This window comes from Leptosomus discolor, chromosome 19 (assembly GCF_034619465.1).
Source record: "Leptosomus discolor isolate bLepDis1 chromosome 19, bLepDis1.hap2, whole genome shotgun sequence".
Classification (NCBI taxonomy): Eukaryota; Metazoa; Chordata; class Aves; order Leptosomiformes; family Leptosomidae; genus Leptosomus; species Leptosomus discolor.
This window is the reverse complement of record NC_141409.1, coordinates 12,170,875-12,196,370: the sequence shown is the minus strand read 5'-3', so window position 1 is coordinate 12,196,370 and position 25,496 is coordinate 12,170,875. Positions and strand designations below refer to the sequence as shown.

General features: G+C 52.4%; 1 protein-coding gene across 2 annotated transcripts in view; it reads right to left on the bottom strand.

Moving 5' to 3' along the window:
- DAB2IP (DAB2 interacting protein) overlaps positions 1-24,776 on the bottom strand; it is a 42,350-nt gene extending 17,574 nt beyond the window's left edge. Inside the window, exons 1-5 of one of the 2 annotated variants that reach the window (XM_086475527.1) lie at positions 24,623-24,776; positions 17,677-17,775; positions 14,891-15,445; positions 4,264-4,408; positions 1,778-1,922 (exon numbers count right to left, since the gene is read on the bottom strand). In XM_086475527.1, the coding sequence (XP_086331653.1) occupies positions 1,778-1,922; positions 4,264-4,408; positions 14,891-15,445; positions 17,677-17,775; positions 24,623-24,766 (1,088 nt within the window). In that variant the 5' untranslated portion in view covers positions 24,767-24,776. The remainder of the gene's footprint in view (positions 1-1,777; positions 1,923-4,263; positions 4,409-14,890; positions 15,446-17,676; positions 17,776-24,622) is intronic. The other variant, XM_086475526.1, reaches the window with a different exon arrangement.
- Between the last annotated feature and the right edge of the window lie 720 nt (positions 24,777-25,496).

The following is a 25,496-nucleotide window of genomic DNA, read 5'->3' as shown; positions in this document are numbered from 1 at the left end:
GGAAAGGCAGGATTGGAGGAACAAACTCCCCGTGCATTCCTGACTTTCCTCAGGTCACTTTTCAAGCCTATTTTTAGGGTGACCTTTTAGGGCTGCTTTGGGTATTTCTAGGAGGCAAAAATTCAAACAATTATAATCCACTGGTGACTAAAAGCAGTGAAGCCCTCCTGGGAGAGCAGGTAAACGCCGTTCTTGAGTCAGAGTTATTAATTGGCCGAGGATAAGGTAGAGCATACCTGTAAGGAAATCTGCCCTTTGCTTATTTGTGGTAGATAAAAGAAGCCTGACTGCACCTCTTGCTGCTTGTTGTCTCCCTGAGCAGTATCAGGAAAAGCAATTCCCTTCCCGGGCACACTCAGTATCCTGGGAGATTACATATAACGAGTTTTCAGACCTCAACACAACAGCTGGGATGGGAGAGAAAATGAGAAATCCTTATTATCAAAGACTTCCTTCCTCCAATATTATCCTTAGCTGATGTTTTGCCACAACAGTGTTGCTGCTAAATATCTTAGTGAAAACTAAGCCCAGACTTTTAAGCAGGAAGACTGCAAATCCAGCAGGAAGACAAAAAAGATCATTCTCTCATGTGATCAGGACAAGAGTCTCCAGGGTACATTAGCAAGAAACAGAAAGAAAATATTTTTATTTCTCCAGGTAACGAGAGTCACCAGCTCATTTTTTTTTCTCCTTTCAGGTCACCTTTGCAGGCAGCTTTGCAGCAGACCCACGGACTCCTGGCTCCCAGTCCCCAGGGCTGAGCAGCAGGTAACACCATGAGCACAGCCATGCCTGACAGCCACCTCCACAACGACTACCTTCCTTCAATCAATTTTGCATATTCGGGCCTGTCCCAACTAGTTGCAAAAACCTTTACCCTGAGAACAACCAACTGGGAAATGCCTCAAACTGCATACCAGGCTTTGGGCCAAGGAGGCAAAGGGCTCCCCCTCTCCACCGCAGCCAGCACCCCGGGGCTGGGAGAGAGAGGGGTTAACCCAGAGGAACGCAGGGAGCTGAGCCAAACAGCAACCCAGGAGGAACAGCAGCATCCTCCCGGGCTCCAGCACTCTGCAACAAGAGAACATCTGCCTAAACAAAAGCTCCTTGTGCTGGTGCAGCTTCCTTGCGGGCAGGAGGAGTGCCACAGACCCCGCCTGCTGCAGAGTGGATTTCAAACCCTCACCTGATGCCCCGGGGAGGCGGGCAGCGTCCGTCAGTCCGACCCAGACTGAACCGCTGCACGGGTAGGAGACCCAGGACACGCATTTCTGCCCTTTATTCCGGACTTTCATATACAGTTGGCATCCAGTCCCTCTGTGAGCTGGCCACACTGGCCAAAGGCATTTCGTGTTCCTTGACTCCGCTGCCCTGTCCCCGTGTCTGTGCACCAGCAGCCCTTCAGCACCCACTGGAAACAAGTGGGATGGAGAAGCAGTGAGGCTGCCGCACCCCCAGAGCAGACACTCCAAACTCCGGCTAAGCAGGAGCTGCTGTCTCACCCCCCGGCCATCCTCACCCTTGCTCCTGGACCACCAGGACTCCCCTATGCGCTGCAGGATGCAGGCAGGGCCCCGCAGCTCCCCCTGCAAAGCTCTCTGATCAGCTGCCTGTCAGCGCAGCTAAGGGACAGCCTGGAGACGGACAGCCTGGAGACGGACAGCCTGGAGACGGACAGCCTGGAGATGGGCTGCTGCCACCCTTGTCCCCTGCAGCTGTGCCGCCTCTGCGCTAGCTGAGGGCCTGCGGCAGGGAGCGACGCTCGCGGGATACCAACCAGTAGGAGTTGATGATTTTGCAGAAGGCCAGCTCGCAGCACATCTTCAGGTTGCTCTGATGTTCGGGGAGGTCTGAAGACGAACACTTACTGGGATCCACCTCGCAATTTTCATCGGATTCGTACAGTGCCTTGATAAACTCCCCTGTAAAACAGACAGTCGGTGATGGGTTTTGGAGACATGGGAGACGCAGCCTGCAAGCAATTCTGTTTGTAAGCCCCAGGGCTGAGCAGTTACCCTGCGCCCCGTCACACTGGCTGAACAGAAGCCGGGTACGAGGGCAGGCGACGGTGGCTCCTGGGGCAGGCTGCGCCCCAGCCAGCTCTCCAGATCTCCCAGCGGACCCCGGAGCAGCCGGCAGTGCCTGGGGCGCTCACGAAACAACACAGCACACCCGGCAGAAAGGCACCCGGACTCCCGACCAGCATGTTTCACCCCTCTTCCCCAGTCGGCAGCTCCGCCTCTGTGGCTATGGGCTATTGCATCAGACCTCCACTGCCAAAACACCCGCTTCCTCAGCCTGCCCTGACCCCCCATTACACCAGTTCCAGAGACGCTCCCTCGGGCTAATCCAGTAGGAAGTATGCTGGCAAGTTCTGTAATTATTTGTAGGATGGCCTGCTACTGCAGACTGTGCCCTGGCGCAGTGTGATTCACAAGAGAAATAGGTAATTAAAGGAAAGAAACAATTTACTTGGTTTATTTGGAGCTGAACATCACAGAAAATTCAATTAAAATATTTCTCTGCGTTTCCCTGCACTCCTGTTTGCTGCCTGGCTGCTCCTCACCCTTGCAGAGACTCACGCTGGGGGCCTGCTTTGCCAGCTCCTCGCTTTCGCACCACCTTTCGCCCCAGGGTACCCGGGCACAGACCCCTGCCACCGGGGCTGAGGGTGCTTCCCACCCACCGCTTCAACGCGTGTCCAGCTGGGGGGATGGCAGTCCTCCATCCCAGTTAGCACGCAGCACCGGTGGGGGAGACTGGGGGATAGGTTAACGGGGATTAAGAGGCAGTGTTTAGCTAGGGACCTGCAGGGCCAGGTGACATTCTGGGAGAAAAGTTTGCTTCGGTTTTCTCCTAATTCCAGTTGGTTTGCTCATCTCCTAATTCCTGACAGTCCTGGATTTTCCCATCCTCCTGTTTTTTGCCCGCTCTAGTCTGCATTCCTCCCCTATTGCCAAAACAGATTTTAATTACGTACTGGAGAGGCTCTTCGATGTATTTTCAGCTCTGCCAGGGAGCTCTGGAGCCTCTCTGCTCGCCTGCAGGTGATGGCTGCTGTTACTATCCGGCCCTATTACTTGCTTGTGCTTCACGCTTTAAAGGAAAGCGCTATGCTGTATTGTGTTCCTTGTGACACTCAGATGAATCATTGCCCTGATAAAAGGTCTACACAGAACCAGCGCCCCGAACAGCGAGCGAGAACCGCAGGCTCCTCCTGTACTAGATGGAGCTGGCTTGGCAGCATTTGCATTGAGCCCTGAAAGGGGAGTATTTCAAAATTCTCTGCCTTCATTAATCTCCTGGCTTTTTAGAAATTTTATGAGGTAATCTACTTACAGACTTGCCTTCAACCAGAAAGCATTACAAGGCAGAAATAAATAATATTCCTTTTCCTATTCTTGCGGGCTATCAGTTCGTTTGACTGAATTTGCTCAACGATCTCCCCTTCCTCAACGTTGTCATTATTATTAGTATTATCTTAATAAAGTATTTACGCTTCTTTGCTCCTTGCTAAAATTACACAAATCCACTAGTAGGAACCCAACCTACTGAAAAATTAACACCTCAATAGAAACTCTGCTCATGGTACTGCTAGGATGTGGCTCCAACCTCGCCGCCTTTGGCTGAGGTTCAGACTTAACACTTCAAAGGCAGCCTCTCCCCGTCCTCACGCTGCGCTGGCTGCACACAGCAACACAGCAATTCCTTCCTGACCTGCCCAGAAGCAGAAGCTCTAATTATTTGCATTTGCATCAAGAGAAATATTTTTGGAGCCATAAACATAGCCAGCACTTTAAAAAACCACCAGGAGGGTTCCCAGCGCGATCTGGGAGGCAACTTCCATCACTGTAACTTGGGAGATTTCATCTGACTCACTAGCGCTGCGAGGAACCGGGGGAGCGTCTCTGGCGGGGGCGTGCAATCAGGGGAAGGATTCAATCAGCCGCCGTGACACTGCCAGCACCGAGACTGAAGACTTGGCAGGCAGCATAATGCCTTCAAATACCAATTTGTCATCTCCTCTGAAAGCAGATGAAAGCGCTAACTCAGCGGTGACCTTCACCTGGAAGCAGGGAGCTGCCCACTGCGGCCATGGCTGTGCCCTGGGCTCGGACCCTGCCGCCAGAGAAACCCTCCGGCAGGTAAGCACTGGTGCCGCTGCAGCCATGAGGGCTCAGCTGATGGTCTCCACCACGCAGAGCACCCTGCGGCTTAGAGGAGGACCTCTCTGGGCGAGACTGGCCAACGCTCTGTACATACCTAAGGCATCTTGCAAGTATTTCTGCCCCACCAGCTTCAGGTATTCTTCGATTGCTTTGGTGGCCAGTGTGTTCTCCCTGAAAATGAGATGCTCATTCTCACCACAGCGATCAACTTCAGACATCATCAGGTCAGTCAAGAAATCCTGGAAAGCAAAGCCCATGGTGGGTCACCACGCACTGACACGCGCTTTGTTCAGCAGAGCAGGCAGCCTCCCCTTCTCCACAGAGGTCTCCCCTTCTCAAGACACAAGAGGAAGCGGAGGTGCTGCGGGTGATCCCGCGTGTGCACGCTGCGTTACTACCAGCCTGACTTCCCTCTTGTTTCTCCAACCTCACAGAGACAAGAGGAGAAATACACCTCTGGAGAGTCACAACTTTTGCACCGCCAAAAGCGATTCATTCCAGACCTGCACGACATCTGCCTCTCCAACAGTGCCGGTTTTCGGCTGGGTCTCGTATCAGCCTCACATTTTGTGGATGAAACATTTTCTTCTCTGTTAAATGTGGCTGCATTTGGTATCTAGCTGCATCGGTTGCAAAACGGGGGCATACTCAGATGTCACGAGCTGCGCCCCACAGTTAACGGCTGAGAATCAAGCCTGTAATATGCATCAAAATGCTCAAATGTCCTATTTCCTTAGTATTTATGGAAATAAACAGCACTGCTACAGCACACATTTTGGGCACATTTTTGGTCTGAAGTGCACACAACCAAATACCATGCAATGTTATAATCCCCTGCGCTGCAGAGCAATGGAAGGGGTGGGCAGGAGCAGACCGCGTGCCCCGTGCATCAGTCTGGGCTACTGAATTGCACATTCTAAGAGAACAACAGCACTTCAGACCGAGCTCCATGCCTGCTTCAGCAACAGCGTTAACTGATCAGAGAGGGTCACGTAGCTCCCCGTGCATTCTGCTGAAAATCCACTACGTGGTGTAATATTTAGTGTGCTGTAGCCAGCACGAATGCAGGAGAAATGCCATGCAGTTTTTAACGCTAATACATATTCAGCCTCTGTTCTCTGCACTGCTAATGGGAAAAGCTTCTCTGGGCCCCTGCCCAGCTCCTCGCTGCGCTGGGTGCTGAAAGGCTCGACCTCTTCCCACCCAGCACCACTCACCTGGAGGACCAAGGGGAACAGGCTGCTGGCACCCTGTAAATCACACGCATTAAACCTCTGACTGTTTCCCCACGCAGGAGACAGAGGAACGTCGACATACAAATTCACTGCCACAACCAAGGGCACCTTTTCTAAACTGCCTTCCTCTAAAACAAAATAATCTGCTCAGTAATAACCTTTCACTGAGAAATTCTCCTTCATTTGTCAGGACCGTACCAGACGCAACCCGTTCCTGGCAGGGGCAGCAGGAGCACCCCAGAGCTGCCGTGCAGAGACCCAGGTCCTGTCCTTGCCATCCCCAAGCAAAGCGCAGCTTGCAGAGCCCCCCCAAGCACTGTGGCCACGACCCAGCCTGCTCCCACCCACACTCGGGAGAGGGGACACTCCGGTCCCCTTCCCTGCCGGCGGCTGGCCGGGAGGTTGCAAGACGGGCACTTCGCTCCATTTCATTTCGCACACGGACGTCTCTGCGTTGCAAGTTTAACCAAGGCTCGACAAGCAGCTCCATCTGAGCCCCACGGACCCCAATCATTTAATCCACAGGCCCTTCACTACTGTCCTTCTGTCCCAAAGGAAAATCCAGGCGGCAGGCAGGTACGTCTCCCATCCGAGAACAAGGGAGGAGGGGAGGAAGGCTGGATTCTGCAGCACCCAACCGCCCGATCTCTCCCACTTTCCCACAAGACTGTGACTGGGTCCGACACACTGCTGTGACCTTCCCAGAAGATCCTCCAAAAAAGCCAGAGGAGAAGTTCTGGGGAAAAAAAAAGTCACTTCCACTACTTCTTTAGCCAGAAGATCCCCTTCCTCAGATCCTGCTACGCCTGCAACGCTCCGGCAGCTGCAGAGGCAAAAATCCCTCCTGGAAGCAAAGCACGTGCCTCCCCCCACTATTTTCTCTCATTTTGCCCCTTTTATCAGCCAAGCTGGAATGAAACTTTAAACCCCTGCTCAAATCCCGTTAGCTGCTATCTGGGTAACTCTATCACCTTTATCTTCCTGGGTCTCTCCCAGGGCACGTTTCAATTCCAAGCCACAGCTCAGGCTGACACAAGGTGCTGATTCTTAATTAGCAGCCGCTGACCTTGGCTTTGCTTGATTCTCTTTCCTGTCACTTTCCCAACATACTAATTATCTCAGGAACACTGAGTTTTACAGCTTCTCTTAGCCAAGTGTTTGCTTTTTCCCCCCTCTTGTCGGCCGAGGACTGGCTGCCGTGGGACGCGGGGCCAAGCTGCGATGCACAACCCAACTGCGAGCCAGGGCTGCCGAGCGGCGGAAACCCAGGGGCCAAGTTTGAGCCAGCGATAATGTGAATTTTGATGATTTTAGCTGATCTATGGAACTCACTAGAATTTAAAATGAGGCCAAGTTCCACTGTGGGACTCAACACAAAGCCAAGGAAGATCCCCCTGAAACCTCTGCTGCGGTCGTTATCCCCTACGGAGCACTTGCAGCTCGACAGCCGAGAAAACGACCCCTCGTTGCCGAAGTGGAAAGGAAAGCTGCTGAAATCCCAAAGAGCTCCACTACGGCGCAGCACCCAAAGCTGGGCTGTAACATGGCAGAGTCTGGCCTTGTAACTGACCACGGGCTGGAGGCGAGAGCCAGGATACCCAACAGCATTCCCCAGGCCAGGGCTCCTCACTGTCCCCAGCAGGTCCAGCCTCCCTAGGCTGCAGGAGGCATCTTGCCAGGCTGTATGAACCGGCCCCGAGATGCATCAGGGATCAAAATACCCCCAGCCAGCGTCCTCGAGCAAGTTCCTCTGACAGAGCGCTCTCGGCAGCCCGGCGGAGCTCTGCTAGCTGCGGGAAAGGAGCCTCGTCCGTGGGTCAGTTCCCATGACATCCTGCAGTTTCTGACCCAGGGCCATCTTCCAGTTCTTGCCTTCCCTCCCTACAAAAAAGCCACATCGGCTCTGGATCACACGTCTGGTATCTCTGCCTTAAGTACGCCAGCAGCCAGCACTTGGAAGACACAAATGGAATGCAAATACTCGTCGAATCCCTCCGGGGGCCTCACTCACCCACATACAAGGCTCTGAATAAAATGCAATAACTAAAGCCAATAAAACTCCCTGTTTCTGAGCAGCAGAGATCAGCAGGGGGTTGTTTTCAGTTAGGGCCCCTGGCAATGGAAGAAAATAAGATGCTTTATTTCATTACATCGGAGTTGAGAGGGGAAGGGAAAGGTCTACAGTAAAAATTAAGGGCTGTGGCAGCGTCCTTCAGGCTCACTCCCATGTTTATTTTAAGGATATTTACTTCAGACTGGCCACAGCTGAACCTGTGCAACTTTAGTCACTGCACATATGCTGATAAAGAAGAGCAATTCATAAATAAATAAATTCAGAGCGTGACAGCACAGGCTGCACTGGTTTCCAGCACTTTTCAAATAAACCAAGCATGAGCCCACAGCAGCATGTGCTATTCTAAGGCAGATCCTCCAGCCCTCTAGAAACGCACGCAGGAGTTTCGCTGCCGGAGTGGCAGCCGGGTGCCCGCAGCAGGCACAGTCCCCAGCGCCACCCCGGGCTCCCACACACCACCACAAAGTGCTCCCAGTGCTGCAGCTTCCCCTCTGCCTGGGATGCCGGCGCGGCTCTGCAGCTCAGCTCCTCACATCATCCCCAGCCACAGCACCCTCTGGATGGCCGTCCCAGGAGCTGTCCCGGGAGCCGTCCCCTGGGTCTTCACCCGCTGAGCTTCAGCTGCGGCTCCCCCTGCCCCACCTGGGTGAATTCATCCTCCTGTCTCAAACCACAACCAAACAGCATCTTCTCGTGGGTGAGGAAGTGTCTCCTAACCCCTGCCTCGCCCCTCGCACACGAGTCAGTCATCTCGCAGCAGGACCGCTTCACGCTGCCACGGAGGAGCCCCCAAAGCTCTGCCTGGGGAAGCTGGAAGGAGAATCTGGAAACAGGGGTGATGCCCTGGAAAGGAGCGTGCTGCAGCCCTGCGCCGCTCCGCCTGACGGCCCCGCAGGCGGCCTCTGAAGCTGCTGCCCCGGTGTCACCGGCAGCCACACCAGCGCCAGCCCAGAGCCCAGCTGCCCTGGGGGTGGCCCCAACTGGAAAAGGTTTACTGAAAAGTGAAGTGCATCAAGAGAAAACCCAACACCTGCTCAAGAAAACAATCCTGCACTGCCCACGTCGACAGGGAGTGGACTAATTGCATTGCTCAAACACAAAAAATGGGAAGAAAAAGCTTCTTCACAGGGGACAAAGCTGGAGCAGAGAAGACAGCTAATTCAGTCACAGATCCGATCAATAGCTGACAGCCCTGCCTGCCCAGAGCACCAGCACCCCTCAGCCCCGCACACCCCCCTGCGCTGGGGGCCCCGAGCACCCCACAGCGCTTCAAACTGGTGAGTGCCGAGAAAGGCCACCCTGCCCTGGCGAGGGGTCTGCCTCCATCAACTACCCCAGTCCCGAAGGGGTTCAAGGTGCCAGTCCCTGTGCCTGCGGGTGTCACTGGGCAACGCCTGCCCCGTCCAGCTCCAGGAGGCAGAAAGATGGAGCCAGCCGGGTGCCTGGCATGGCTGCGGTGGGAGCAGGAGGGTTTCCCAGGCAAAGGGAGCCAACGAGCCACACAAGTCTTGCAGGACGTACCCTGCCCACCCCCAGGAAGGATTTTGCACCTCGCCATCCTGGGGCAGGTCCTCCAGCCCCGGCCTCTCAGGGATGTGGCAGCAGCTGGAGCATGTGGGCTGTCACGGAGCTGATGAGACCCACAGCCCCACACATGCCGCTTGGGTCACGCACCCCTCTGGGCTGGAGCTGATTGCTCCCAATATCATAACTGACTGATGGGCAGATTGACTTTGAAATAATAAGGTTCTCCACATCACAAGCCTGATTAATAGGATTGACTTAACCTTAAGAGGATTGAATTGATAAAGGTAATAAGATTACTGCTTATTTCAAAGACTAGCCCAGAGTCCAGCTGGGCTTTTATGCAAAGGTGAAAAACATGAGGGGTTGGTAGGGCTGTAGGTTACAAGTGGGCGAGTGTCAGGACACACGTACTTGGCAGAGGAACACAGCACTCGACGGCGCTGAGCTGTCCAAGGAGAGCGGCGGAGGGGCAGTGACTGGATCCTGGGCAGACAGTGCGAAACCAAGGACCCCGACCGCCAGTCCTTGACCCTTCCCCACCACACAGCTCCTCTGAGGATCTGCTTTGGATGCTCCTCTGCCGGCGAATGCGGTGATGTTCCCTCCTTTGAGCACGGGAGCTCATCCTCGATGCTTCTGGCATTTTCTGATTCTCCTTGGGTCAAGGAGGTGAAGTGGCAATGCTCGGGTTAACGCACAGGAGTCTGTGTCCACGACCTTGCTCAGGGCAGTAAGCAAACCCGAGGGATATAGCACCAACACACTGAGCGACCACCATCTCCCCGTGAAGGCAGAGGGGCTGGAACCCACACAGGAGGCTGAGAAACTGCAGGACACCTTGCGAGCCACAACACGGGGCCCTGCAGCTGCCACTCGCCGGCTTTCTCCATCCTTCCAACCAGCCTGACTGTTGTGTTTAGGGAGAGGGGGAAAAAACAGTGGGAATGCTCATAAAACTGATTAAAAGCCTTATTAGCTCAACTATGGCTGTAATAAAATATTATCAGGGAGATAAACTCTTCGTGGGGGAAATGGCTGCTGCCGGTCTCGTCTACAGCTGAACGTGGGCAGCATCCTTGCTGCCCTGCGTCCCCGGCGCAGATAAGGGAGCAGCGCTCCCCGAAGGGACCAACCAAGCCCTGGTGCCACCGGCCTCCAAGCCCAGCACCTTCCTGGGCCACGCCACTCATTGCCAGGTCCCCTCCCTGAGCTGAGCAGCCGCTTTTAGGCAGCCCCGCACGATACGTGCAGGTCCTGCACTTAAACTGGCACTGCTGGGGGAAGCTCTGACCCAACACCCCGCACCGCCGAGGAGGGGAACGTGGGGGGTTTCCAGCAGGCTCGCGCAGGGGCACTAAATACATCTGCTTAGCTGAAGCAAATCCTTGCAGCATAAACAAACAGGGACACATGTTTATTCTTCACTCCATTCACAACATGATAAATATTTATTTCAAGTGAGCAGCTGGTTAGTTAGAACTTTGTCTAATGCTGGGTTTGATCTACCAACCCTTTGGACAAGGGAGGGGGGTTTTTTTATGTATTTATGGTCATGAACTGAGCTCCCAAAGCAGTAAGACAGCCCCCCAACAAATCTAAGCATGGGAAATATTCTGGAAGCATCAAAAGTCACAATTGGTCTCGCTTTGGGGGGGGATGCAGCCTGCCTACCCACAACCGCATCAAGTGATGCTCACGGCAGGGGTGAGCGCTCCCAGTAACACCAAGGATGGCAACAGAAATACTTTCAATTATGACTTTGTCTTTTGTCTATGGGCTGCAAAACACGTGAAAATAGTTAGGCATCTCTTCACACCCTTACAGGTAACATTTTTATGAGTGCTGTTACTGGGAAGAGGGAGCACATAACAAGGACAGATGCTGAGAGCTCTTGTCTCTGTTTAGCCACGAAACTGCGCCCCTCTTACAGCACAGCCATGCCTCTTCCAGCCCCTACTTGCCACGAAAAGAGACAGTGAACAACCACTTGCAGTGAGAGAGCTGATTTAGCGCCGGGTGTTTGTCAGACCTTCCAGTGGGCTGGGGCAGCTCCCTCAGCCAGACTGTCTGCACTCTTAGCTTTATCAAAATGCTTTTCCCCTCTCCTCTCCACCTGTTTGCCTTGGCGGCTGGTCTGGCGTTTCCAGGCGTGCCCTGATGCACACCAAACCCTTGTGCAGCACTGCAGGGACGAAGCTTTTCCCTTTCCTAAACAGAGATCAAAGGGAACACGGACTTTGACTCCAGAGAGGACTCTCTGCTTTCCTTCCCCACTTTTTAATTTATTGTGATACAGCTACGAAGCCCAGGAAGAAGCAGAAGATATTTAAGGAGAAAATTCAGCTCTAGTCCTTGCCCCCCTTCACCCTACAGCTTTACGTGCTCTGCCTCTCTGGCAGCACGGGCTCAGGCGGCGCCTCTGGGTTTCAGCACCTTCAGGTAACGACACCCGGCTGGTGGGGGGCAGCCCAACATTGCAAAGGAGCGGAGCGGGGTGTCTGTGGGTAAGAATCGCCCTGCTGCTGTCTGCGGGGCTGCACGGGGACGCCGGGGGCCTGGCTGCGGCTGGCACACGCAGCACCATCCGCGCAGCCCCGTGGGGCACCTCTCCTGCACGGGAACTCCTGCGGCGCGGCCCTGGGTGGACACATCGGTACCCAACCGGCCGTGCCTCATTAAGGTGTTTACACCATATTTACAGCAAATCGCTACAGGAACACAGGGCCTGGAACAGCGCAAGAGCAATTAGCTCTAACGAGTCTTCATAGATAATCTACCGGACACTTGTTTCTCAGTCCAACTGTAATTGCTGCTTTAGTGTCAGCTACAGCAGCCAACATCCACAAAAACCCCTTTATCAGCAAAATAAATTAGTGGTTGCTGATTGCCACGTCTGCACTCTTCAGGGCAGGGGAGAGCTCTGAAGAGGTCATTGGAAAGGCTCTCGGCAAGGCACAAGGACAGGGAAGCCACCTCCAGCCCTGGCAAGCTTCCGAGGGTCACGGGAGGACAGAGGCCCCGAGGAGGGGGGCGCTGCCCCCTATGCACCAGTGCCAGGGTGCTCACCACCGCCAGACTGGGCTGAGGTCCTCACCCACAGCTCACCCACCCCACTTTCTACAGCCTCAAGGCTCCCCCAGCAGCACGCCGGCTCCCCCAGCACCATCCCCACCCGCCGGGCTCCTGGCCCACGGAGAGCTGTTCTCCTCCTCCCGGGCTCTGAACCCCATTTCGGAACTCACTGTGCCCTATTTCGGGCCGTGGGTGTTTTACCTTCCTGCTCAGTGTGGCCTCGGAACGAGCAGGCGCTTGGTGCTGGGTGAGTCGGGGCTGGGGGAACTGGGTCCTCAGCATCAAAACCAGAGGCAGTTCAGAGCCAGACCTGCCTGCAGGCACATGCCTCCCCCCCCCCCAAACACACACAGAGCCGTGCTACCTACAGACAAAAGGAAAACAAAACAGTTTCTCCTGCAGACTAGCTGGGAAGGAAAAGCAGAAAGACTGTTGTTTCTGTGGAAACTCCAGGGGGGTGCTCAGAGCCCTGCCGAGGGGCCAGCCAGGCGATGGCCAGGGCGAGGGAGAGCAGGCAGCATGGCAATCAGGCTTCTTCAAGTGCTTGGACTCGTCCTGTCCAGTCCCTCTCCCTGGAGCGGGACGAGAGGGACTGCCCAGCGGAGGGCAGGGACCGCAGCACCAGCACAGCCTCCCCGTGCAGACCAGGCACCAGCCTGCTGGTCTCCTGTGGCCGTGTCCCCTCGCTGGGTCACGGTGCTTAGCCACAGGGGAGCTTCCCCGAGCAGTGCTGGGGTGCACCCATGGCACACAAGCAGGGCTGAGGGGGTGTTTTCCTCTCCCATTCATTGTTTTTTTATCCTACTGCTGCTTTTCCCATTCTCTGCTTCTCCTGCTCCTCTACAAAGGATGCACCACCCAGTTCCCATGCTCCAGTAACTCCTGTTGCTCTGACAGCTCCTGAAACCCTGTGTTAATGCTGATGGCAGATGACAGGCAGGGAAAGCAGAAGCTCCATTTTAGGGGCAAATTCATCAAGTCTGTTTACTGTTTGCTGTGTCCCCCGTGTAGAGCCTCTGGGATCTCGAGCACTGATGCACACACATGTCTAGAAACACACTTGCTCTCTCTGGAGCCTCTCCAGTACCGATGAGAAGAGGGAAAAGGCAGGAGCAGTGACAGTGGCTTTCAGCCACGCCTGCACATGATCCATGGCGACCGAGATCAGGGGGACACTTGAAGCCTTTTGCACCAGAACCGTGTAAGCCACGGACAGGGTCTTTCACGGCAGCGTCATTCCAACAAGACCCGGGCACTAGTGCCATCAGAGCCGCAGCACAGCCCCGTTGCGGGGAGGAGCGGTAGCAGCAGAAGGCAGGGCTGTGCCCAGAAACCACGTGCTGACGGTGCCGAAGCCCCCGCACAAGAAGCGAGGAGGAAGACACCTACGATGCCCTCCTTGTATAACCACCGTGCGTTATTTCACACGCCATGAATCACAAGCCACTTCTGTTGCCTCCGGGGGCAATGCAGCCAAGGGGACCGGGACTGTCATCCTCCCTGCGCTCCTGGGGTCTGACACTGCTGCCTGGGATCAGGGAAGCTTTACCTGAGCTATTTTCTCTGCCTCTGCAATAGCAGACCCACGGCCTCGCAATCCTCTCAGTGAGCTTTGCCTGCCTTGAATTAGATCAGGAGGCCAAGCCACTTCTCTGTCCAACAGATGGCAACTAAATCTAATCCAGAAGCCCTTCCCAGGCAGCAGTGGCAGCTGCAGAAGCAGCAGAGCCTCGTGATTCCCCCTAAGGTGAGGAGCTCACATCTCCTCAGCACCGCGAAAGCTTTGGAAATCTTGCTCTGCCCCAGCTCCCCCCTGCAGAGTTCAGGGAGATGTTAACAGAGAAAAACGCTGACGCTTTAACTCCTGCGGTCCTGACACTGGCACTGCCCACCACGGCTGTGCCCAGCCACCTGGGGACCAAGGATGCTCCGCAGCAGGCAGGTCACACAACTCCACATGCCACGGGCCAGGGACCTCAGCGCTTGCCTGTGCTCTCCAGTAAGGGGGTTTCCAGCTCTGCTCACCCTGCCTGTACCCTCACAGATCACAACCAGGAGTAAATCCCACTCTCTGCCTCCTCCTGGCCTGCTTCTTCGCAAGACCTGGCAGGGGATTCCTAAGCACGAAGGATGTTCACAGACAAACCGATCCACAAAACCTGAACTTCCACCACTTTCAAGCTGGTCGGCATCAACCCCGCAACAAGCACGGCCCTGGGAGCACCCCAGGACCCCTGGGCTTTCCCACACTGCTGCCCGCTCGACACCTCCCTTCCAAAAGCATCAGGACAGACCCTGAAGACGGAGAACCGATTCAGAAACCCACGTGCCCGCAGGCGGACCTTGCTCTGACAGTCTCCAGAGGCTGTTCCCTCCCGTTCGGCTCCCGCCGCGCTGGGTGCTCAGCACAGCGACAGGGAGGGAGCGCAGCAGGGAACCCGCTGCGTTCCCACCGGAGTACCCAGCCCACACAGGCTGCTTAGCTTAAGCCAGCATTGCTTACACTTCATCCCTGAAAACTGCCTTCGTGTTCACTTTCACATTTGTGCCCGTTTACAGAGGAAGAGCCTGGTCCCCGAGCCTCCAGAAGGAGAGAAAAATGACTCGGTTGGTACCTTGTGGTCCCACCAACCTCTGTGCTAATTAATCAATTTGCACTGCACAGGCTACCAACCTGTTTGTAATTAAAAGCGAAATTAGAGTGCACTAATGATGGCCAGGCCTCAAGCCCAACTGATGCGGTGATCCCAAAACACAACACAGGAGTGGCTGACGGTCTCTGGTGGGACGTTATGGATGACAAAGGGTCTTACCTTGGCCTTGCCCGTACTCTGCAGGATGTGAACCAGTGCAGACGCCATCTCCTCTTTGTTCTTCACGCTCAGCGAGGGCTCCAGCACCGAGCACAGCACCATGTAATTGTTAGTGATGTACTCGGCAAACTCTTTGTACATCTCCATGGGAAGAATGCTCATACTCTGGTAGCGCGACTTGATGCGGATCATGGGCCCCGGGGACTTGCCCTTCCCGGGGTTGGGGCTGACCACTGGGTACCATTTCTCTATAAACTGCCGTCCCGTGACAGAGCTGACAGGGATGTTCACTTGTCCAATGAAATTGGTCTTGTCCTTCTTTTTCTTCTTGTCAGTCTCTTTGTATAAGTGCACCGTAATGTTTTTGAGTGATGGGAGGTTATTAAATTCAAAGTGCTCCCCCCAAAATACATTATCAGTTTTCAATTTACAGGTAGTTCGTGCATAAAGAACGTCATCCAGGCATAATTCACACAAGTACTTTTTCTTAGCTGGCAGGTCCTTGGCTTCAATAATCCATAACTTCAACATATTCTCTACCCTTCTGCTGTTGTCCTGAAAAAAAGATGCAAAGAAAAAAAAGGTCAATAAAAAACCCACAAAGCCAAGCGCAACAAAACTGGAGATATGAGTTAATTATTTCGGATGCGCTAAATGAGCGGAGGCTTAATTACATTTTATTTTAAGGAAATACTGGCTCTCAGGAATTTGCATAATAACACCACTTATGTTAATTTTCCAAATATCACCGTGCTCTCCATGTCTGTTGGTGCCAATTAATAGAAGGAACAAGGAAGATAAATCCCCTCCAAATCATAAATGTACCATTTCCCACTCACTGCCAAGAGGGTCTCAGAAGAAACCAAAAGCACCTCACTGATCATTAACGGCTTCTGCAAAACAGAAGCTGTGTCTCAGGTATCTCACAGCCACCTCCTTTTTTTAGTACAGCTGCTTCACAGCAGCACTGGAGTTACGTTTTCTTTACTGTAACGGAGCAACAGTGAAGGGATCTGAACGCACACCCCGGGATCACCTCACCCATGGCTCCAACACAACCGCCTCTGGCAGGGAAAGAAGCATTTACAAAACCTCATGATATTTTAGGCAGAAGTCCAGAGCACCCAACTAAAACAATCGAGAGGAGTAACAGGAGACAGACTGAGTTCCACAGGAGAAACACTCCAATTTAGAAATAGAAATTTGGCTCGGATATCATCTTTTAAACAATAACGGAGCAAAGGACACTGTGGATCTTTAAGAGCTCCCCAGTGATGCTGACCTCATCCTGGAAGAACATCCAGGGGCATTTGTTGCAGGAGTGACTTGAACAATAAATCCCTTGCAGCTGAACCGCTGCTAGGGATTCTGCAGTAACCTGTTTTGTTTGGAAACCCCTCGCTGAAACAGCAACCACGGCTTACTCTGCTCAGCCTAGGAGTCTGGGCAGGAACATTTCTGCTGGAAGTCCACAATGGGGTACTGTAAGCTCAGCAGTACACACAGGAACTATACAACAACACCGAATTCCTGACAGAAGTATCCAGTCAGATACTGAGAGTTTATTGCCTAGGAACTCAAACAAAGCTGGAAAGTTAGCCATCAGTTAACGGCACGTTTTGAGATGAGGGCACAGCTCCAGATGTATTTCCACTGGACACTGCATCTCACAGCCATAGTGACGTGCCCAGCCCCAACTCACATTCCCGGGACTTTTCCCATGGTAAATGTGACCACGCAAACCTGACACAGCTCTTTCGGATACCACTACCAGGCTGCTGCACTCGGAAAGCACTGGAGTCACTCAACTCCACATGCAGGAACACGCTGCTAGAGGCAGAAGTCCACCTCTCCCCTCACTGCCTCCTGTTCTGATATCGAAGGAAATCTTTTCGACTGACATTTGGCACTGAGCTGGGAACAATAAACTCCAACACAGAGGGCTCCTTTAGCAACCCGCCAGGCCTCGACCCAACCTGGATGCAGAGTTACGTGGCTTTGATGGCAGGAATGAATTCACAGGATCTCATCATTTGTGTCTTCTCTGATCAGCAGAAAAAGACTTGTTGATTGAGCTCATCAGCTGTGAAATCCTGCAGCTGATTAGTCCTGATCAATCTTTGTTAGCTAACCCCAGTGCAGAGAGGGGGGGAGCAGCTGCAGGATTTATTTTAGGATGCACTTAGTCTTACTGAGCCACAAAACCACACGTTGGGTGTCCCTGTGTTCTAGTGAAGCGAAGGATTTGTTTCTGTAGATCCCAGAGGGGATGACTTTGCCGTCTCAACTGACTGCAGAAGGGAAAGCCACGTTCCACTGCCGCCCCAGAGAACTCACTGCGATGGGCAGCTGAGCTTCTCCATCACTGAAGCAGACACTGCGAGTACTACCAGAGCCGGGAAGTGTGATATGTGAACTCCTCAGACTACTCAGTCTTGTGACTGCGCTGGCAGCTACCTGACATCTGTGCCAGAGCTTTTGGGAGGTGGGAACTCCTACGTTAAGTGGCACATATCATCAGTAACAGACAAGACTAAAGATTCTTCAGCTCTGATCAATTCTTAGCAACAGCTGAAGCAGCATGTGCCGAGAAAAGAGGGGAAGAAATAATTGGCACTTGCCTGTAAATATAATTGTGGAAGAAAGCAATATGGAAAAAGACTGACCCATAGTTACACTTACTCACTAAAATGACAATACGTCCCCTGCTGCTACTATGCACTGGGCTATAAAATGTAATAACGAGGAACTGAGCTATAACAGAGGCAATTCCTCAAAGCTGCTACCTTATTTGGGTGCACGGCACGCCGCAGGTTTTCCATCCATTTATCTCGCTCTGCTGCAGAACGACACGAGAAGCACTTACTTCCTGATGAAGTCGTCACCTACAGGGAAAGGAACAGGATTATGTCTTGACCAGCACACTGCAGACTGTGATTTGGGGGGAGAGGGGGAGCTAGGAAACATGCTAGTGGATTACTTTTTTTTTTTTAAGTAAACAGCTTTACCCAAGCATGAAGCAACAGCCCCTAAGGCTGGCGGAAAAACAGGGCAACTCTGTATGTCACAGAAATAATCATGGAAGCAAATTCCAATTACTTCTCCTCTTCCACACCAGAAAACACTAGATAATGGGCCCCACGCATGCGACGCTTTAAACCACCAAGTTCCACAACTGAGAGACTGCAAATCCTTAGATGAACTGAAGATAAATCGCAACCGCTTGGCATTCCTCCAGATTCAGCCCAAAGCTTGTGATAGGAACAACCCATTCCTTGTCTTCAGCAGAATATCAGGCCTGGGAAGGCTGGTTTCCTACCTTCCCCCTTCGTGTCCTGTTGCTTCTGAAGACCATGCTGTGAAGAACACGGGGACAAGTATATACCCACCACTCCTGGCAGCTCACAGCCCGGCCAGAGGCGCCCCTGTGCTCACAGCACCTAGTCCCCAGCTGGGGAGAAGCAGACTGGTGCTCCAGGACCTGGAGACGGCCAGTGAAGTGCTGCTGAGCCCTCCTCTCACCTCTCACACTTCCAGTATCACTCCAAGGGATCTTTCTGCAGTATTTGTGTGACTTTCTCTGGCGACTGGGATTTCATAGCCAGGTTTTGAAGAAGAGCACTTGCAGCAGTGACATTCCCAGTGCTGCAAATGCCCCTCATTCCTCACCCCATCCCTGCTACCACGTGGAAACTCAACCCTGTTGAGCGCCCACTGAAGCAACCCCTGCCCAGCAGCCCCAGAATGACAGGCACCAAACCACCACGCCACGCTTCCTTGGCATCAATTATTGTCTAAAAGGCCAATAGGTCCCTCCTCCTTCTCACATACACGCATTCCTCGAGCTGCTCTCTCCTCCGGGCCCTGCTGGCAAGCTGACAGCCCGTGACCGTGGTACCACAGCTCCGCACTGCCCACGAAGCCCTCTGCCAGCCGCTCTGCCCTTCTTCGCATTTGCTGCTTTTGGTCACGTCCAGCAATATTCTTTACGCGCATCTCTGCTTGCAGGCCAAATGGACCTGGCTAGTCCTTTAAATAACTCCCCTCTGAGCTTCACGTCCACCAGTCTCAAGCTGCAGAACTACTTCTGAGTACTTTATCATCTCGCAGTGTTTGTTTACACGCTGCACACTGGGTTATCTGCTTCTGGGAGACACAATCTCCTTTAATTTCATGTATCTCCCAGAAGCCTAACCTGTTCTTACAGCAGAGCTGGCACTTGCTAAGATCTGTCATTAGCTAACCTCAATAACGAGTTGAACACATCCCTTCCTTTGAACACAGACATTTTCTAACCAGGACAAAATGAGGAGAGGCCTATCCTGTCTTTATACAGCAAATGCACGAAATCTTCCAACCCTTGATATCCCAGGAGCTCTCTCCTTCAGACAGACACTCTTCCCTGTCCTTACAAGCTTTTATCCTCTGTCCTGTAAAGCTATATATTCTTCTGAGCACAAGGTATCTTCTGTTTCCAAGAAGTCTCCATATCAGTAGGCACAGTAGTATGATCTTTCCAGATCCTTTCACACTTCAGTGTATTTCCAGATTCTTCAAAGTTTCTGGCCTGCTTCACCTCCCGCTCGCTGCTGCAGATGCTCATGTGAACCTCCGTCCCTGAACCTTCACAAACGGACTTCTGGTGGCACAAGAGATGTGTCACTTGCAAGACTGTGTCCACGGCATGTGATCCCTACGCCTTGCTCTGCCAGAGAGTACGGCAGTTTTGCATCTCCATCCTTTTCTCAGTAAGAGTTCCCGCAACAGCATTCAAGCCGAGCACAGCCATGCACCTGACGGTACCGACACCTACGAGAAGCAACGCACGGCTGTGTTACTGTCACCACGGTGCTGCACCATCTTAACAGGGAATTACAAGTACAAAGATCCCAGAAGTACCACCTAGAAACAATTTTTAAGACCAGAACTTAGTGACCTAACATGGAAGATGCACAGCAAACGAGCCCAGATAGCTCCCTGGTGGCTCGATCGATGCAAGTTTCTAAGGCTTCAAAACCATTCTTCAGACAAAAACCTAACAATCCAGCACCTGAGCCCTGTCTGATTTGGCCCATCCAATTCAGCTGCTGGAGACTAGAAATTATCCATGTTCAGGTGCAAAACATCAAAGTCCTGATGCTCCTGGTACGGCCACGCTGCCCTGCAAGGGTTTCTGCACGCTCCCAGTGACGTTCTGACTAAGGGCCACAAAATTCAGTCCTCACCAATTGCTTAGAAATCAGTTAATAAAGGCAGAATAGGTCAAACACACCTTTCAGTAAACTATACCATTAGTCCATTGCCTCAAAGGCCATTTCCCATCTAGCTTTCTGTTTAGCTCTTTTGTTTTGATGGGAGTTTGGTGTACAAATGCATTTGAAAACAATGTTCTTGTAGCTAGAGAATTTGGTAGGAAACTTGGAAGCTCTTCCACGAAAGAGAATTATGACTTATTTGATTGCTGTTGAAAAATGCTCTGTTAAAGACAAGTTCTCCTTGGTGACACACACGGATCCCAGAGCTGCCTAGAGGATTCATATCCAAATAAATAAGCATGCAATTTAGCTGTCCTTCTACTGACTCCTTTTATTAAATGTCAGTTTTTTACCAACTACCTGTTAGGTTTAACATTTAATATATTTTCTTGCCACACTTAAGTCAACATATTATCATCGAGTTATCATGGTAAAATTTATGATTCAATTCCAAAACAATTACTGATTAACTAATCACTCAAAACCTAAAAAACCCGTAACTGTCATACTTAGGTGAGAGACAAGGAAAATCCTCCCGTGTCAGATATGAAGCCCTCTTGAACTGATGGGAGTTGAATGTCGTATCTACCATGTGTGACCAAAACTGTAATTTTCCCCAGATCCTCAATAACACCCAGCTTTGAGCTCTGACCTAAACATCATATGGTTTTAATGATCTTCATGAGATATTAATTATCCTGATAAAGAGAGCATTCTGGTCTCATCAAGATTTTGGATATGCTAGAATACTATTAATGTACAGGATAAACTCAATTAATAAAACCCATTAATTTCTAAAATGTTACTTATTCACATTCATTATCCACAGTCCTCGGATGGGTGATCCCTTAAGTCAGAAAAAATCTTGTCATTTTAAGAATGTCTGAGGTGCAGCACGGGTTCCTCAAAGCACACTTGAAGGAATCTCCCTGGAGTAACAACAGAAGACGGTAATCGAGCTACTGAAGCTGCGGCACTCAGTGTTCAGAAGGTTTTACGAGGAAAAGTTAAGGCTCGAGCTGGTAAACACCCCCATCACCAAGGGCAGAAGGGCAAACCAGCGCTGCCTGGGCCAGCCCCGCAGACCCGTGACGGCTGCTCAGGGCATCTGAAGGGCCACGCGAGCACCGGCGAACATTTGCTCAGCTGGACTAAATTTAGTGAGGCTAAATTTAGCTCCGCTAAATTCTCCCTTGCTCAGGCAAGGCCAGGATGAGGCAACGCGGTTTCAGTTGGATTGGAGCAGGCACAGTTTCCCTTTCTCCCGCTCCGCGTCCCCCAGCGATGTCCTGCGACAGCCCGGACACGAGCTGCGCAACGGGGCACGACTCCGGGCTGCCGAGGCCGGAACGGAGCCCTTCAGCCTCACTCCCCTGCCCGGCCCAAGCCAGCAGGACCCACAAAGAGCAGAGCCAGGAACAGGCCCTGGGGGGCTGGACTCGAGTCTCCTTTACCGGACCGCGCTGCCCACTGTATATTTAGCACACGCAGCACATGCAGGGGCACTGGATGACAACGCTGACTGGGAAGTTTTATAAGGAGAAAGAAGACAACGTTGAGTAATTTTTTTCAAAAATCAATGGAGAAAACAAGTAACAACTGACTGCCAAGCACTCAGCGAGTCAAAAAAAAAAAAAAAAGCAAGTTTCGTAGAACTAAGCAAGCAGAAAAAGCCCAATGCAGCATTTGCAGAAGCACCGCATTACCGCCGAGTCTCCTCGCCCCCAGCAGAGCCCAGGTGAGGGGGGAGCGGCGCTGAGCAGCCACCTTCGGCACGTCTTAATGCAGGTCGGCCGAGCTAAAGGAGAGGAACAACGGCGCTGCACCTCCGTACGGCCAGCTGCCGCCGAGCGAGCCGCTTGGTTTTTTTCCACTGCAGATGGCTTTGGCACCTCTCGCTTTTGTCTCCGTTTGGGTGCGCTGCCAGCTCCCTCTCTGAACCTGCCCTCTTCAGCGCATCTCCATCTGCAGCCATGTCAAACCCTGCCATCTTCTTCTCCGGGCCATGAGGCTGCTGCTGCAGCTCGGCCGAGGAGGACCTGTGGCACACGCCACGTGCACGTCCACAGCCCCACCACCCCACCGCGAGGAGAAGGTAGTTTAGAGCCGCGTAAGGCCGGCGCTGCCCAACAACAGCAAGGCTTCGCTTCTCAATTTGAGACGCGAACTTGGCCGCTCCTGACAGATCTCCCTAGAGAACAGATCCACCACACCCTCAAAGCGCAGGGACAAGGCACGGTTACCACCCGGCAGCACCTTCCCAATCCACTGTGCACAGAATATCTTGGTTCCCTTCGTCTCCGCGATGCTGGCAGGCCCTTCTCACTTGACATTTCTTGGCCAGGGCTCCTTTTCCAGGACATCCGCCGAGCTTCTCACTCTTCCATGTGCCCACACACAGCAGTGCCACGGCTCTTGCCCATCAGCTTCAGTTTTGCTTTCAGCCTCGTGCAGACTTCAAGCAGAGCTCTTCCAGTTCCAGGCCACAGGAACCACCACAGGTTTTACTGCTCTTTGCTGAGCTCCCGCTAAAGGGTGGCAGCAGTCCTGGCCAAGCCTTGTCCGCACTTTCACATGAAGCAATGCTCAAGGACTCAGGATCACAGCCCACAGACGGGACCCTCAGGACATAACGATAACTGAAGGCGACTGAAGGCGACATTCAAGCACTGAGGAGGAGAAGACGCTTGTGGGGCTCTGTAGCTCGGCTTTCACTGTCGCCTGACATGCAGAACCACGTGATGAAGTTGTTTGTGCCAATGCAGGTGGGGGTCCGGGGGGGCCAGCAGCAGCCGTCCAGCCCGTCCCAGCACACGCTGCTCCTCTACCCAGGTGCGAGGGTTGCCCAAAGGCGACGCTACCCTTCGCTTCCCTGGGTGGTACCTCAGTGCGTGGTGGACTGCGGTCACTACCTGCTACCCACCAGGGGTCCTGGGAGACCTGCACACGCATTTCAGTGCTGAGCTCACTCCGAATTTGAAAGAGGGTCTCTGGAGATACAAGACCAACGCAACAATACGCCATTTAGGTCTCACCTCAGTCCTTCCCGCTGGAGCTCATAGATGAGTAACCATCAGTTACAAATCAATGTCCCTTTTGTTTTCTGGCATTCTTCCTTTCCTCTGCAGGATTTGCAGAGCAGCAATTAACATGTTCTTTTTTTTTCTGTATGAGTCTTCTTTATCCAACTCACTTAAAGACAAAATTTTCTTCCTCCTCAGAAGTGCATGACTTGTGTAATTTCCCTCTCAGACAACTTTCTACAAGTACTGTTCATATCCCTTCCTCTGCTCTTGTGCGCTGAACAGAATTGGTAAACAACTCTTATATTATGGATGTCACATCTATTTTCCATCTAGCTTCATTTTATCTTTCTTGAGTGGAATGTAATAGAGGCCATATAATTTACAAAACTATTCTCCTCCTGACCTGCTGCACTTGCTCAATTCTACAGAGAATGAACAGCACTGGAAAATTTATACCTCAGCCCCCTTCAGAGTTTATGTTTGGGGCTATTTTTTTGTCAGACCGTTTTGTGTTACCTGCTTATATTTTAAGAAATGGATCTTTTAACTCATTTCCTTCAAAGTGTGCTAATTTCAGTAAAGAAACACAATCTCCATCTCCCCTGTCTGACTCCTTTTGGACACTGACAAGGCCGTTTTCACCTAGCCCTGCCCAGACAAGGAAAGCCTGCAGTCCCACCACCCCCGACAGTACAATCCAAGCATGGATATACCGTTTATCTGCTCTTCTATGTCGAAGTACTAACAGGTTACCTTCTCTTCACAGAAACACAAGTATTGACCACCTTATTACTGTAAGAAAACCATTTCCCAGTTCTATATCCAGCCACTGCCACGAGCAATAATACTTTGCCATCCATGACGCGGGACAAATGATTCCCAAGAGACACTCCACTGAATTATCCAACTACAGACCGGTTTGTACGTGTCCTACTACCTCCCACTAGTACAGACCTAACCACATGTCATAACAGATGTCAAAAAAAAATTGAAATACTCACAGATTTTTCTATTTACCCAAACAAGCGAAGCTTCAGTTTTCTAGAGAAAGTCCTCAATACGCCCACTGACAACAGCAGGCTATCTTTGTGACCACGTACAAGGTCTTTCTGAACACTGAGGGGAGATTAGCACTTTCCAATACCTGTATAAGCTACAAATCTATGCTCTGCTAATACACAGCCTTAAGTAGTCCAGCACCTGTGCCGGCAGCAAGCTCTGCTGCGACAACGGTTACAAGGCAAACAGCTCATTGCTCTGATTTTGTGGTTATGATCCTCCTTGGAAAGATGGGAGTAATTTTCTGCCTATGAAATGGTCTCTGTGCAGCAATTTAGAGCAGAAACATTTTATAACAGCGAGAGCCCAAGATGCAAGCCCACACCTGGCTCCCCAGTCAGCCCCATCACACGGCAGGAACGGCCCCCAGGACGGACAGAAAGGCTCCTTACCTCAAAGCAATAGTCTTGTCCCAGGATGCTGCTGTGGACTGGCTTGATGACCACTTCTTCCTCCATACTGAGATCCAGAGCCTCAACAGCACTACTGGGACTGAGCAAAGACTCGTGGGAGCGCGATTCTTTCAGCCTCGGCATTAGATGGGATCTAGAGGAAAAATGGAATGGTATCAGTGGATGCTTTCCGTCCCAGAGAAATCATTTAGTCCATCTGTTAGCAACAACTGCAGAATATTCCTGGGAATTTTTCGCCACGAGTTAACCGAGGGCCCAGAATAGCAGGGACTGCTACACTGTCCCATTTATCATTCGGTGAGCAGGTTCTATTACAGGCTGTATGTTCCATAAAAATGGGTTTTCCACACTCGGACGCAGTCAGGACTGCATTAGTAGAGGTTTGCAGACTGCGGGTCCCTGCACAGCTGAGCGTGCCGTTCAACGGCCACCACACGCCGCGTGGGACCTTGCAGGTGCACAGCAGGGAGGCCGGCTGGCCCCAGCACCAGCCACTGGGCTCGTCAGTACCGCAGGCGGCTCCGCAGCCCCCGGTGCTGAGCTCCAGCGGCGCTGAGCACCGACTGCCAGCACAGGGCTGGGTTTGCAGGCGCGTGGGAGATCCCAGTAGCATCCTACTTCATTTCGTGCTGTTTTGCAGCACCCAGTCCCTACTGACAGAAGGAAGTTACCTGCAAACGGGGAGGAATTAATGACAGATCCTTCAGGAACCTCAGGCCTGTGTTTGCTCACGGCATGCAGAGCGTGCCCGGGGAGGGGCTGGCATCGCCAGGGCAGATGCCACCCCTGTGTGCAGGGACCCTCCTCCCCACCAAAATGCACACACCTGTACCACGGGGGCAGCCGGTGTCGG